The sequence below is a fragment of the Triticum aestivum genome, chromosome 5B, assembly GCF_018294505.1.
Source record: "Triticum aestivum cultivar Chinese Spring chromosome 5B, IWGSC CS RefSeq v2.1, whole genome shotgun sequence".
In the NCBI taxonomy this organism is placed as follows: Eukaryota; Viridiplantae; Streptophyta; class Magnoliopsida; order Poales; family Poaceae; genus Triticum; species Triticum aestivum.
The window spans coordinates 549,835,346-549,851,001 of NC_057807.1; the positions used below are offsets into that span (position 1 = coordinate 549,835,346).

The 15,656-nt window shown below is 46.8% G+C and overlaps 1 protein-coding gene across 1 annotated transcript; it reads left to right on the forward strand.

Moving 5' to 3' along the window:
* The first annotated feature begins 13,420 nt into the window (after positions 1-13,420).
* LOC123116878 (uncharacterized) lies at positions 13,421-15,253 on the forward strand. The gene has a single exon (XM_044537757.1). It carries the CDS (start codon positions 13,470-13,472, stop codon positions 14,886-14,888), a length of 1,419 nt encoding a protein of 472 aa, XP_044393692.1. The 5' UTR covers positions 13,421-13,469; the 3' UTR covers positions 14,889-15,253.
* The last annotated feature ends 403 nt before the right edge of the window (positions 15,254-15,656 follow it).

Genomic DNA, 15,656 nt, shown 5'->3' on the forward strand with positions numbered 1-15,656 from the left:
CCAAAGTCACTAATAGCGGAGAACAAACGAAGAGATTATGGTAGGGTACGAAACCACCTCAAAGTTATTCTTTCTGATTGATCTATTCAAGAGTCCGTAGTAAAATAACACGAAGCTGTTCTTTCCGTTCGATCTATCCTAGAGTTCGTACTGGAATAACACCTTAAGACACATATCAACCAAAACCCTAATGTCACCTAGATACTCCAATGTCACCTCAAGTATCCGTGGGTATGATTATACGATATGCATCACACAATCTCAGATTCATCTATTCAACCAACACAAAGAACTTCAAAGAGTGCCCCAAAGTTTCTACCGGAGAGTCAAGACGAAAACGTGTGCCAACCCCTATGCATAAGTTCACAAGGTCACTGAGCCCGCAAGTTGATCACCAAAACATACATCAAGTGGATCAAGTGAATATCCCATTGTCACCACAGATAAGCACATGCAAGACATACATCAAGTGTTCTCAAATCCTTAAAGACTCAATCCGAGAAGATAACTTCAAAGGGAAAACTCAATCCATTACAAGAGAGTAGAGGGGGAGAAACATCATAAGATCCAACTATAATAGCAAAGCTCGTGATACATCAAGATCATGCTGAATCAAGAACACGAGAGAGAGAGAGAGAGAGATCAAACACATAGCTACTGGTACAAACCCTCATCCCCGAGGGTGAACTACTCCCTCCTCGTCATGGAGATCACCGGGATGATGAAGATGGCCACTGGAGAGGGATCCCCCCTCCGGTAGGGTGTCGGAACAGGGGCCCGATTGGTTTTTGGTGGCTACAGAGGCTTGCGGCGGCGGAACTCCCGATCTAGGTTATTTTCTAGAGGTTTATGTATTTATAGGAATTTTTGGCGTAGGTCTCATGTCAGGGGGGTCTCTGAGCCGTCCACGAGATAGGGGGGGGGGCGCCAAGGGGGGTAGGGCGCGCCCCCACCCTCGTGGGCAGCCTGGGACTCTTCTGGCCCAACTATTTTACTCCCGGGGCTTCTTTTGGTCCATTAAAAATCATAAAAAATTGGCACGTCAATTGGACTCCGTTTGGTATTCCTTTTCTGTAAAACTCAAAAACAAGGAAAAACTATAAACTGACACTGGGCTCTAGGTTAATAGGTTAGTCCCAAAAATCATATAAAATAGCATATAAATGCATATAAAACATCCTACATGGATAATATAATAGCATGAAACAATCAAAAGTTATAGATACATTGGAGACGTATCACACCAAACCCCGACCCCGACCCCGACACCCCGACACCCTGACACCCTGATCGACCCTGACACCCTGGCACCACACCCCGACCCCGACCCCGACGGGGTCATATATTTGTGAATTATGAGTTAGGTCGTATATTTTCGATTTTTTATGCAAAACATCACATATATATATATATATTTGTGTTGATCAGGTGGATTTAAATATGCAGTTGTTTCATTGCTGTGAGGGTGTGGTGTTTGATGACCTCCCCATGCGTTTGACGAGATCCGCCCGTGCGTTCGTTGGTGAGCACAAATAACATCTCCTCCTCCCCCATTCATTTGCTCTGTTCCGGTCTTCGTGCCGATGAAACTTGCTAGCTATAGGTGTCAATCATCAGTATTCGTAACCACTATGCGTCTCCCATTCTAAAGGGTTACATCTATAAATATGCATGCATTTGCATATTTATAATCGTGATTCTTTCGAATTGTCCAACATTATCCATGGACAACCCAAGTATGTGTAAATTGGGTTCGTTTTCCCATATGCTCTGCTCCGGATCCGATGCAGAATTTCGTCAGTGCCTCCCTGTTGTTCTCCGGGTACACATCCTCTCTGCTTATTACCAAGACGTGTATCAGGAGAACAGCGGGGAGGTGCTGCCGAAATTTTGCGTCGGATCCGGAGCAGAGCATGGGAAAACGAACCCAATCTACACATACTCGGGTGGGATTAGGACCTATCTTTACCTATTAGTGTGTAGGTTGGATGGACGTAATAAAACTGACAAACTCCATTAACTGATGGATATGGTTTGCTTAATTATGTATATATTTCTTGTGTGTCCAGTAGGAAGTCAATATGAGTGATCGTGCGTGGATGTACACCGGTTACACTAGACAGAAAGTTTGGACCAAGGAATGGTTAACAAAAACCAAAGGGTTTGTTAGAGCCGCATTTGCAAATGGCCAGAAATTTAGCTGGTGTCCCTGTGTCCGGTGCGACAACTATAATAAGAGGGACGAGCTTGAAATGAGTAAAGACCTGCAGAAGTTTGGTTTTACGCCTGGTTACACGGTCTGGACATTGAGTCTGCCCAACGTGCTAGAGCCGAGGTGGTTCGTCGCACCGACGAGCATGGTACCGGGATGGTCGACATGGTGCAATACTTTGACGATGCTTGGGACTCGGACGAGGAGATGGAGGAATCTGCAAAGGCCTTCACTGAAATGTTGGAGTCCTCAAAACATCCTCTCCACGAGCACACTGAGCTTTGTCAGCTGGATGCCTTCTCACAAATAATGGCTTTGAAGGCTTAATTCAACTTGGGCAGAGAATGCTACGACGCGATGATGACATTATTCGGACGATTTCTGCCCAAAGGCCATGTGCTACCTGCAAACCTATACCAGTCAGACAAAATCCTCCGTGCTCTTAAGATGCCCTATGAGAAGATACATGCCTATGAGAAAGGATGTGTCTTATTTAGGCTTCAGTATGAGGAGTTGAACTATTGCCCCATTTGCAATTCTTCCAGGTATGTTGTGGTAGACAACGGTATGGGTGAGAAGACGCATACCAAAATACCTGTTAATGTTCTTCGGTATATGCCAATCGTACCAAGACTTCAACGTCTTTTCATGGTCGAAGAGATGGCCAGATAGATGACATGGCACAAAACGGGTAAAAGAACCGAACTAGATGCAGATGGGAGTGTGATGATGGTGCACACATCGGATGGTGAAGCGTGGAAGCGCTTCGATGCATTACATAAGGAAAAAACGGCAGATCCAAGGCATCCTTGAGTCGCCATCAGCACGGATGGGTTCAGTGTGTTTGGTCAGGCGGCAGCCCCATACAGTTGTTGGCCCGTGTTTGTCATTCCACTCAATCTCCCCCCCTCCCCCGGGCAGATTATGCAAAGAAAGAACATTTTCCTGACGTTGATAATTCCATGGCCCAACTATCCGGGGAAGAATATGAATGTGTACATGCTGCCGCTTAAGGACGAATTGCAATAAGCTTGGGATAATGGGTTCAAGACATACGACGCCTTTAGCAAACAGAACTTCATAATACGTGTCTTGTACATGTACTCGACGCATGACTTTCCGGTGTATGCGCTATTCGTTGGCTGGTGTGTGCATGGAAGGTTCCCGTGCCCCACATGCAAGGGAGCTCTTGAGTTTCGTTGGCTGACGGCAGGGCACAAGTATACTTGCTTCGACTTGCATAGACCGTTTCTAGATCCTCGCCATAAATTCAGGAAAGACAAGAAGAACTTCATCAAAGGTAGAGTTGTCAAACACTCTGCACCACCTGCGTTGATAGGCCAACAGACCCTAGATCAGTTAAGCGATCTCGAGCCAGATCCAGAGCGTCCAGGGTATCTCAAGGGGTATAATAAGGAACACGCCTGGACTCACAAGACATGCTTGTGGGATCTGCCTTACTTCAAAGACCTCCTTTCCCCACACAACATCGACGTGATGCACACTGAAAAGAATATCGCCGAAGCCATTTTTGGTACATTATTCGGCATAGAGGGGAAATCAAGGATAATACCAATGCTAGAGTCGATCAAGAGGAGCTATGTGATAGACCGTTACAAAACATGCAAGAACCGAAAGGAAAGCGAAACTGGACGAAGCCAAAGGCATGGTTCAATCTTGGAAGGCTAGCTATGAAGGAAATTATTTTGTGGGTGAAAATGCAGTTGATGTTCCCCGACGGGTATGCAGCAAATCTAAAGAGGGGAGCGAGTCTTGAAAAATTGAAAATATTTGGTCTAAAAAGTCATGATTGGCACATATGGATTGAGCAGATAACGCCGGTGATGTTGCGTGGCTTCATCCCTGAGGATGAATGGATAGTACTGGCAGAGCTGAGCTATTTCTTCCATGTTCTTTGTGCGAAAGAACTATCGCCTGGCTTCCTAGAAGAAATGGAACAGTTGGCGCCAGAGTTGATCTGCAAGTTAGAGATGATCTTTCCGCCAAGCTTATTTAATCCAATGCAACACTTGATTTTGCATCTCCCGACCGAGGCACGATTGGGGGGGCCCGTGCAAAATTGTTGGTGCTACTCAACTAAGAGGATGTAGAAGACGCTTCAAGCAAAATGTAAAAATAAACATAGATGTGAGGCATCGATGGCCGAGGCATTCATCATTGAGGAGGCGGCAAACTTCGTGACAGCACACTATGAAGCCAAAAATCGTCATTTGCACAATTCGAAGCCTGGGTACGATGCTGACGACCCTAAAAAGGGTCGATCCAACCTCAGCCTATTCAAAGGGAATCTCACACCAGCTAGTGGTTGGAAACCAGTATCGTTGGATGTTGAAGAATGCAGACCATTTTGCTGTATCTCTTCAACAACCTAACAGAAGTCGGCCGTACATTGAGTAAGATCTCGGTACATTGTTTCACAACTTCTAATTCCTTTGAACTGCTCTTACTCCTGGATATTTGATGCAGTCGATACGTCGCCATATTCTCGTATGGAGCGGTGATCCAAAAGGATTTCGTCGAAGAGTATGAGCTTCTGGCAAAGCAAGGAGGCGAATATCCCAGTTTCATCTCTTGGTTCAAAAAATGGTAATTTGCGACTAATGCAACAATCCTTTCGTATTTAAACATGTAGGCTAATTCAGAGATTATGGATGCCGAATTGAGACAAGTAGCTAATGGTTTTGACTATAAGGTCCATTCATTTGACAAATACGACATCAATGGGTATCACTTTCGTACCTATGGAAAAAAGCTATCTATGGCCGATCGAAAGTCTAGAAATTGTTGTGTCTCTGCTATCGGTGAAGGAGATATCGAGTATTATGGAAGAGTTGAAGCAATTTATGAACTTCAATTCTATGGTGAAAACCCACCAAATGTCATAGTCTTCAGATGTTATTGGTTCCAGCCGAGGGAGACTAGAAGGACTCATGAACATATATGGCTAGTCGAAATCAAACAAAGCACCTATTTGGATATTCCCGATGTCTATATTACGGCTCAACAGGCAACCCAAGTTTTCTATCTACCGTGGGCCTGTCAAAGTGATCCAAATCTCAGTGGTTGGGATGTCGTTTATGAAGTGCCGCCACGTGTTAGACCACCTCCCCCAATGAATAGGATTATGAACCTCACATTAACCAAGATACATATGACGAAGGAGAATTCTTCCAAGAAACATGTCTTTCCAAAAAGCGTTTCAAGAACCGCTCTACTCCACCCCAGAACATTGAAGTAGACAACGATAGTGAATCCGACTTCACCCCTGAGCCGGAACAAGAAGAAGTTACTGTTGCAGATGACCTGTCAATGCTTGAACGATTACGTAAAGGAGGCCTTCCACATGTTGATGCATTTATTGACGATGATGAAGAGCACGTTACTGATAGTGATGATGATGATGCATTTAATGATCCTGGAGCATATATAGACGATTCAGAGTAATATTAGTAATGTGAGGTATTCAATTTTTTATTAAGTTCACGATGATGATACACTTAAATTATATACATATTATTCATGTTAGGTATTATAGCTTGTTGTCCTCTAAAATGACACAATAAGCTTAGTTAGGTCAAAAATGGCATAATTAGCTAGGTAAGCTCAAAAATGGCATTTTTCTTCTTATTTAGCCTATTTAGTCCATTTATGACATAATTTAGCCTATTTAGTCCACAAATGACATAATAAGATGAAGAAAATCAAGGAAGAGGAAGAAAAGAAGGAATGGGAAGAAAAGAAGAAAAGAAGAAGAAGAAGGACTCCTCCTCTTACTTGTTTTTATTCGTAAATGGCATAATAACCTTGCTAACCTCATAAATGTCATATACTTAGCTTGTTGTCCTCTAAAATGACACAAAAAGCTTAGTTAGGTCAAAAATGGCATAATTAGCTAGGTAAGCTCAAAATTGGCATTTTTCTTCTTATTTAGCCTATTTAGTTCATTTATGACATAATTTAGCCTACTTAGCCCACAAATGACATAATAAGATGAAGAAAATCAAGGAAGAGGGAGAAAAGAAGGAATAGGAAGAAAAGAAGAAGAGTTAGCTCTAATATGCTTAGTTACCTAGGTTAGCTCAATAATGACCTATACTAAGCTGCTTTATATCAAAAATGGCATAATATGCTATTTTACCTAAGTATGCTTACTTCTTCTTCCTCTTCTTCTTCTTCATTTTCTTCTTCTTCTGATTCTAGTCTTCTTCTTCTAACTTTCTTGTTTCCCATTTTGCAGATTTAATTCACTATATGGAAGCTTGCATGGATGGAGTGCTTGTTTCCATGTTCTTCTTTTCGTTTGTATCGATGAAAAATGTGGAACTTGTCATATGGATGCATGGAACAATGTGTTGGATGAACATTGTGATATTACTGTAATATGTATGGATAGAATTGTGTTTCTTATGTATGTATGTTGTCATGGATGGAGCTATGTGTTGGATACATCATATGTCTGTTGTGCCTGTGAAAAAAAAATATGTGTATCTGTGTGTGAATTCCTGTGAAACTTAAATGGATTCAAATAAAAATAGGGGATAAATAGTCTCTTTGCCGTCTGCTAGCAGAGGGCAAAGAGGAAACGTGGCAGCTACCTGTATAAACTGGGAACACTGGCTGCCTATTTGGTCACTTTGTCGTCTGCTGGCGGACGACAAAGTGACCAAATAGGACCGGCAAACAGGGCGAGCTATGCCGTCCGCCAGCAGACGACAAAGATTCAAACCTCTTTGCTGTCGGCTGGTGGACGACATAGCTGGACACGTGGCAGCTTCTCAGTGCTAGCTAAGCTGAGCTCTTTGCCGTTTGTCAGCGGACGGCAAAGAGCTTTGCCTCTTTGCCGTCCGCTGGCTAATGGCAAAGGTGTTTGCCGTTCGGGATGTATGCCTTTGCCGTCTGCCATGGCAGACGGCAAAGAAGCTGATTCCAGTATGTCTCATTCATATCATAAAGATCAAAGTACAATTCACGTAAGGACTGACATGAAAATATTGAAAAGATAGCAGAACCTCTAAGCTTGATTGTAACGCCCCGAATCCGATGCGCCAGGTGTCTTCCAGTTATTCACCATCATTGCCATGTCATTTGTTTGTGTGTTGCATCTTTGCCATGTCATCAGGTGCATTGCATCATCATATTTTCAAAACTTGCATCCGGTCCTTTTCCCCGTTGTCCGTTTTGCGATCCGACACTCTCACACGCACCCGTTGCACCTCTCAGACCTTGTTTCGTGAGTGGCTTAAAAATGTTCTCGGAATGGGATGAAACTTGGTGTGCGGTGTTGTTTTAGAGTAGGTAGACCGCCTGTCAATTTTCGTTCCATTTGGAGGTCGTTTGGCGCCCTAACGGTTAACCGCGTAGCCCAAAACCCCTATCTCTTTGCATCTCAACACCCCTCCACCACAGCCCTTGAACCCATCCAAACCCCATCCATGCTCTCGGTCGTTGGATCGTGATCGTGTGGGCGAAAACCGCTCCCCATTTGGACTCCCCTAACTCCATCTACCTATAAATTAGCCCCCTCCCCCGAAATTCACGGTGCTAACCCTAGTTCCACCTTCCTCCGTGCCGCCGGACATGTCCGCCGCCGTCCGGACGCGTCCAGCCGCTGCCCCATCCAATCCCCTCTGATCACGTGTCGCTCCCCGCCGCTCCACCACGGAGCCCAGGGCAGTCCCGCGCGAGCCCGCGCGCTGCCGCAACCTGCCTCCCACGCGCGCCGCCCCGCTCCTCCCGCTTCGCCCGCCGCCGCCTAGCGCCGCCACCACCGCCCGGTCGCCATCGCCGTGCCGCCGCACCACCGTGCCGCCTCGCGCCTCGCCCTCCGCCCCTCGTTGACTCCGGCCAGATCTGGTCGAGGAGCGACCGGATCCGGCTCCCTCGCGCTCCGGCGAGCCCCCCATCGATGCTGGACACCTCTCCTCCAAGTCCGACGACGACTCCGGTGAAACCCCGGCAAACCTCATAATCCGCGCCCGGAACCCTAGATCCGGAGGTTGACCCCGTTTTTCCTCAAGTTCCTGAGATTTTTTTTTGCATTATGTACCCATGTTCTTCATGCCATAACTTCATGTGTGCCGCACCGTTTCATGCATACGATATATCAAAATGTTCTTTGTGAGATTTTCCTCATTTCATTCCATTGTGGCTTTCTTGTTTGAGTTCATATTGATGCCCTAATCCTCTTTGCAAGAGTGCTATGTGACGTTAACCTGCTGAGACAGTTATAACTTGATGATTTGTCATTTTTGTGGCATTTTGTGTGTGTATCCTTTGAGCATGATGTCTACATGTTTTAGGAGCATATTCATGCCATCTTTACAGGGGTGCAATCCATGTATTTTTATATGCCCTGTAGTGAGTGCATCAAGCTTGTGAATTGGGCTACTTGTTGTTACTGTTTTAGGAGCATATTCATGCCATCTTTACAGGGGTGCAATCCATGTATTTTTATATGCCCTGTAGTGAGTGCATCAAGCTTGTGAATTGGGCTACTTGTTGTTACTGTTTTGATAGTCTGAATCTGTTATATCATGATGCTATGTAAACCTGCTGCTACAAGTCACTCTATGCATAATCTGGAGACGTTCACTAAGGATGTTTTGTTAGACATGTGATGATCTATTAATTCATGCCTTTTTTGCATTTATAGCCTGTTGTAGCTTGTCGTAATCTTGCTCTCAAATTGCTAAATAATGTTGCTGTCAGCCTCTTAACATTAAGTTCAGTTTGCCATGTGTATAGCTAGTGTTCTATGTACCCTATGGACTTGTTCTTGCCATTCTTAGCTTCATAATCATGTCATCTTACTGTTGGTCAACTTCACATGCCATGAAATGCTCTGTAGTGAGTTGTACAAGCTCACCAACATGCCTACTTATCGTTGTTCCTGCCATGTACTGTTATTTTCACCAAGTCTGAATCTGTCATATCACTTTCCATGTTTGCATGGATCCTACCATCTCTTATGTTGATCTTTGGAATTAGTTCACTAAGGGAGTTTTATTCTTTGTCTTTCGTTTTAGCATGCCATGCTATATTTTTACATGGTAGCTTGCTGTAACATGTTGTTTGATATCTCTAAACATTGCAACCTGATGTTATTTCTGCCATGTCTAGTCATTTTCTGCCAAGTCTGTGAACTGTTATTATTTGCAATCTTGCCATGTTCTTTTGAGCATGTTCTAGTGATTTCTGGAGATAGCTCAGTGTTCATGTTTTGTCATGCGTTACCTGTACATCATGTCCATGCCTTTTGTTTTCATGTTGAGGTGTTGTAGCATTTTTTTTATGCTTACTAGATGTCTAGTTGCTGTTTTGGACAGCTTGTCCTTTAAACTTGTTTTATGTGTATGTGTTGAATCGTTGCTCCGTTTTGAGTGTGCTCTACATGAAACTTGCTTAGTTTTGCATGTAGTTTCATGTTACCTTTGTTGCATCCATGTTTTGAGTGTGTTTGCTTGATGTTTGAATGCATTTTGCATCAATGCCATGCTTAACTTGTTTTGCTCATATCTTCTAGGTCGTAGCTCCGAATTAAATGAACTTTATATGTAACTTGACTAGAATTTCGTGCAGATCATCTTGGTGCATCTTAACTTGTTGTTTAACAACTTGAACATAAGGTTTATTCAGATCTGGACCAATTTTGAAATTTGCATATGGGGACTTACCGGAATTGTTACATGTTGCTTCCGGCCTCATTTAAACTTGCTTTGATGTGTTGTTCTTATATGCATAATCTCTTGCCATGAGTAGCTTCATGTAGCCTTGTCATGCATCATGCTTGGTTGAGCATCATGTCTTGTTCATGTGTTGAGTGTTTACCGTGTTGTTTGCTTCTTTCCGGATGTGCTTCTCCTCGATAGTTCCTGTTTCGTTGCGTTCGTGAGGATTCGTTCGACTACGCTTGATTCGTCTTCATGGCTTCATCTTCTTCATGGACTCGTTCTTCTTCCTAGCGGGATTTCAGGCAAGATGACCGTCACCTTGGATCTCATTACTATCATTGCTATGCTAGTTGCCTCGATGCTTTACCTATGCCGCGATACCTACCACTTGCTTATCAAGCCTCCCAAATTGCCATGATAGCCCCTAACATTTGTCACCCTTCCTAGAAAACCGTTGTTTGGCTATGTTACCGCTTTTGCTCAGCCCCTCTTATAGCGTTGCTAGTTGCAGGTGAAGATGAAGATTGCTCCATGTTGGATTATGTTTTATGTTGGGATATCACAATATCTCTTATATTATTAATGCATCTATACACTTGGTTAAGGGTGGAAGGCTCGGCCTTATCCCTGGTGTTTTGTTACACTCTTGCCGCACTAGTTTCCGTCATATCGGTATTATGTTCCCGGATTTTGCGTTCCTTACGCGGTTGGGTGTTATGGGACCCCCTTGACAGTTCGCTTTGAATAAAACTCCTCCAGCAAGGGCCAACCTTGGTTTTACATTTGCCTCACCTAAGCCTTTTTTCCTTGGGTTTCCGGAGCCCGAGGGTCATCTTTATTTACCCCCCGGGGCCAGTGCTCCTCTGAGTGCTGGTCCAAACTAGAGTCCTTTGCAGCGCCACCTCGGAGAAACTTGAGGTCTGGTTTTAGTTGTACGGAGTGCTCATCTGGTGTGCCCTGAGAACGAGATATGTGCAGCTCCTATCAGGATTTGTCGGCACAGTCGGGTGGTCTTGCTGGTCTTGTTTTACCATCATCGAAATGTCTTGTAACCGGGATTCCGAGACTGACCGGGTCTTCCCAGGAGAAGGAATATCCTTCATTGACCGTGAGAGCTTGTGATGGGCTAAGTTGGGACACCCCTGTAGGGTATAAACTTTCGTGAGCCGTGCCCGCGGTTATGTGGCAGATGCGAATTTGTTAATATCCGGTTATAGTAAACTTGAAGTAAACTCTTCTAAAATACACCAACCGCGTGCGTAACCGTGATTGTCTCTTTTCGGGGTTGTTCGAGAGGAGAACACGGTTTTTGGGTTATGTTTGACGTAGGTAGGAGTTCAGGATCACTTCTTGATCATTACTAGTTGACGACCACTTGTTAAGCTCCTCTTCTCGCTCTTGTTTCGTAAGTTAGCCACCATACTTTGCTTAGCCGCTGCTGCAACCTCACCACTTTACCCCTTCCTTACCCATTAAGCTTTGCTAGTCTTGATACCCATGGTAATGGGATTGCTGAGTCCTCGTGGCTCACAGATTACTACAACAATAGTTGCAGGTACAGGTGGTGCGCTGTTAATGACGCGAGAGCGATGTTTACTCGTGTTGGAGTTCTCCTTCTTCTTCGTCGATCTTGGGTTAGGTTCCTGGTCGGCAACCTGGGCTAGCAGGGTGGATATTGTTTGAGTTTCTGTTTATGTTTCATCCGTCGTTGGATGTTGTTCTCTTGTATGATTTTGATGTATTCTTGGGGCGCTTGTGCCTGATGTATGTATCCGCAACTACGTATGTAATGGTACGATGTAATAATATCCACCTTGCAAAAGCGTTTCAATATGCGGGTCTATCCTTGGTGGGACCTTCGAGTTCCTCTCGGATAGGGTCGCATATTGGGTGTGACATTGACACCAATGTTCGTCACCTGCATCCGGCATCACCACAACAGCCACTAAAGAAAAGAATGATGGATCACCTCCTCACCCGAGCTCGACGCGGCTCCCATCGCTGATTTGCAGCTTTACGGACCTCCAAGGTGTCTCACCAAAAGTGAAACCCTTGTCGTTCAACGAATCAGACCAGGGCAACACCCGGACACGCCATCAAACTCCACATCTGGCACCCCACCACAAATAAGACGACGAAGGAGGAAGCCATACCTGCCATCCACGAACCACGAACCCAGCACACGTTCCTCCTTCTATATATCATCGATGCAGACCACAATCTGCATCCGCTCCTGGACTATCTCCCAAACTCCATGCCGACGCTGGAGCAAACGTCGTCGTAACAGCGGAGCCCGAGGACACAGGTCCACCACGAGGATGTCGCCGCCGCTACGCCATCCTTTCTTGAACAGACTGGTTTCCAAATCCATCCACAACCAGCCATTGGCCTCCTCACAGAAGGATCTAAAGAATCTTTATTCAGCGCCGTCATCGTTGCCGCCAAAACCAAGACGATGAACAACTTTTTTTTCGAAAAGGGTGGATTTTATTAGCTCAAAATGAAGCATCAAGAGAATACACACATGATGAGCACACACCCGACCTCTGCACAACTAGGATGCAACACCAACCCACACAAAAAACACGCCAGCAAATAGAAAAATCATATAAGACAAAAGCTATGCATGGGCGAGAAAAAGAAAGAAAAGAAAAAAAACCAAAGTGACCAGTTCCGTGATCGGCAAACTATAGGAAAGACCATATCCGCACCAACCGTCTCAAGACGCCATATGAATATCGTGATTCTTCAACAGCAACGCCTTCAGGAAGGGAGCAACGTTGAAACGCTGTTATCACTGGATCCAGTAGTCAACGCCGGAATCTAGGTTTTCACCCTGAAGAAATTGTCCGAACATATCCGAGCAATGCCTTCAACAAGGTAACGATGTATAACCATCTCCATTGCCAGAATTCAAATCTGGGCTTTCACCCCGGAGCTCGATACCGGGTACTTAAGAAGCACCACCATCGACGTCACAAATGTGTTGTCGCCACCACTTTTCCATGAACCCAGCAGCTACTGCGCCGCTGCACACCCATTCCTCTGCGTCAAGCCGACGCCTATAGTTTGCATCTCATCGCCGAAGTGAACCATCGGATATGAAAAGATGAACTCTCGAAAATCTTCCGATATACACTGCCGCCGTGGAGCCACAAGAGGTCGCTGCACCATCACAGTTTGCAGCCACCATCTCTAGGCAGAACAAGATCTGGATCACCGTTACCGCCTGAGATACCGCGTACAGATCTCTAGGCCGTACGTACTTTCTCCGTAAACTAATATAAAAGCGTTTAGATCACTATAAAGTAGAGGGAGAACGTGATCATCACTAATAACATGTGCAAATTAATCCGACATTTGAACGGTGTGCTGACGTGGCCAAACCAACAGCATGTAAGAACTCCAATCGAGACGGTTCTACAGTCCGAGTTCGACTTGAGACGCTGATCGCTCATGGTAGGAGTATATATACCTACGGCCGTCGCCAACACATCATCTCAATCACAATAGTAAGTCGGTCAATCAATCAATCGACCAGGCCCTACCGTACGTGCAAACGTACGATGGCAACCTCGCCGGCAGCTTCTAGGATCAGGCCGTCGCACGGCGAACCGTCCCCGCCGCTGAACCAAGAGCTGATCGTCGACGAGATCCTCACGCGCCTGCCGGTGGCCGAAGCCATGCGCTGCAGATCAGTCAGCCGGGCGTGGAACGCGGCCCTCGCCTCCGGCCACTTCGTCGCCGCGCACGCCGCCAGAGCAGCCGCCGCGCGCCACCCCGAGATCGTCTTCTTCTCGCCGACAGAGAAGGGCGTCGCCACGTCCTTCTACGCTTGCTCGCTTCCCGAGGACGGAGACGCGCCGCCCGCCGCCGCTGCCCGCAAGCTGCTCAGCGTGGGCAACCTCGCCGGCGAGCACCTCCTGCTGACCGGCAAGCCATGCCGTGGCCTGACGCTCGTCTTCGACGTCCGGTTGTCCGAGTACCACGTCTTGAACCTCTCCACCGGCGAGCATGTATCCCTGCCGCCGTGCGAGACGGCGGAGGAGATAGCACCGGTGGTTCCAAAGCTGATGCTGCTCGAACGGCTTCCTCTGGAGCTCTCCAGCACCGGCCTCGGCTTCGACCCGGCCACCGGCCAGCACAAGGTGGTGAGGCTCTTCAGGAACATCTTCGGGCAGCAGAAGTGCGAGGTGTGTTCGCTTACGGCGTCCGGCGAGTGGCGGTGGCGGCGCTGCGCCGGCGGTGACGCGCCGCCAAGATTCGCGTGCTACGTCGACGGCCGGCCTCCCGTGGCCCTCGAGGGATCCCTCTACTGGCTGCTGCACCGGCGAAGCTGCGCCTACGACGGCAGCGCCAGGGACCCGCAACAGGACGCGCCCATCCTGTCGCTCTCCGTCGGCGCCGAGCGGTTCGGGTGGGTGCGCACGCCGCCGCGGCTGGCGTCACGCATCCGGCACCTCACCAACCTCGACGGCGCCCTCTGCGCCGTCGTCCACGACCGCCTCGTCGACGACGTGCTCCTGCTCGTGACGTGGAGTCCATCGTCGCCATCGTGGTCTGCGCGCTGCCGCGTCGACGTGGGCAGCCTGCCCCGGCCGATCCGGGACGAGCTCAGCGGGGAGCGGGAGATCGTGCCGCTGTGCAGTGTGAAGAAGAAGATCCTGCTGGCGACGAGCCGGCACAAGGTGTACGCCTACGACACGGAGCAAGGCGCCGCCGAGGAGGTGTTCGACATGAATAGCTTTGTCGACGTGCCGCCACACAACAGCGAGTCACGGCTGTTCGTCAACATTGGACTCCACGAGGAACGCATCGGCCCGAAGTTGGCGGGTGACCACTGGCTACAGGTGAAGCGGGGACGAGACGTGGTGATCGGCAAGCGGGAGGCGTCGTCGTCGGTGTACCATCTGGAACATCGGGAGCAGGACGAGGACTTTCACAGGACGAGGGAGGTGATCACGCAGCTTGCATTTCCAGTGTAGGGGTCTAACTTCCATCTAGCCTCCATCACCTTCTAGTAGAGAAAATGCCACTCGAAAAACAGAGTTCCCAAACCTCATTCGGAATTACTTGTCACAAAAATGAATGTATCTACAACTAAAATATATCTAGATACATTTATTTCTTAGATGAGTAATTCCGAACGAAGGGAGTATCACAGTAAATGCACCAATTTGGTAATGTACTCAGTGTTAAAAACTCTCTTATATTATGGAATGGAGGAATTAGTAGTTTACATAAGCTCATCTTGTAAAACTGGTTTCATAAGAACGGTTAACAGGACGCGAATGTGCGAAGATCCGCAAGCGCGGACGAGCTCGCGTACTCCTTTTTTTTTTTGAGACAATTCCACGAAGCTTTATTAATTCGTCACAATGTTTACAGGGACGGACGGAAGATTCCCTGGATGCCCCAGCCAAACATGGCGGCCAGCTCCCAGGGTAAGTGCATGCTTCGCTAAATTGTGAGCTTCAAAATTTGAGCTCCTTCGTTCATGAACTATATTACAAAAAGTAAAGGAAAGAGAATGGCTTATAATCTCTTGAACTATAGCCCCATAACTCGACAAGTTTTTCTTCTGAATATCATCAATCACCACCTTGCAGTCCGATGCCACATGAATTCTTTGGGCATAGAGATCATCGGCTAGATCCATAGCTTCTCTAATTGCCAAAGCTTCAAGCGTTGTTGGGTCCGCAATATATCTGAAGACAATGGCAGAAGCGCCCATATAGCCACCTTGTTGGTCC

Bases quoted from the DNA above. Each gene is read 5' to 3' on its own strand.
- LOC123116878 (XM_044537757.1), top strand. From the start codon at position 13,470: ATGGCAACCTCGCCGGCAGCTTCTAGGATCAGGCCGTCGCACGGCGAA.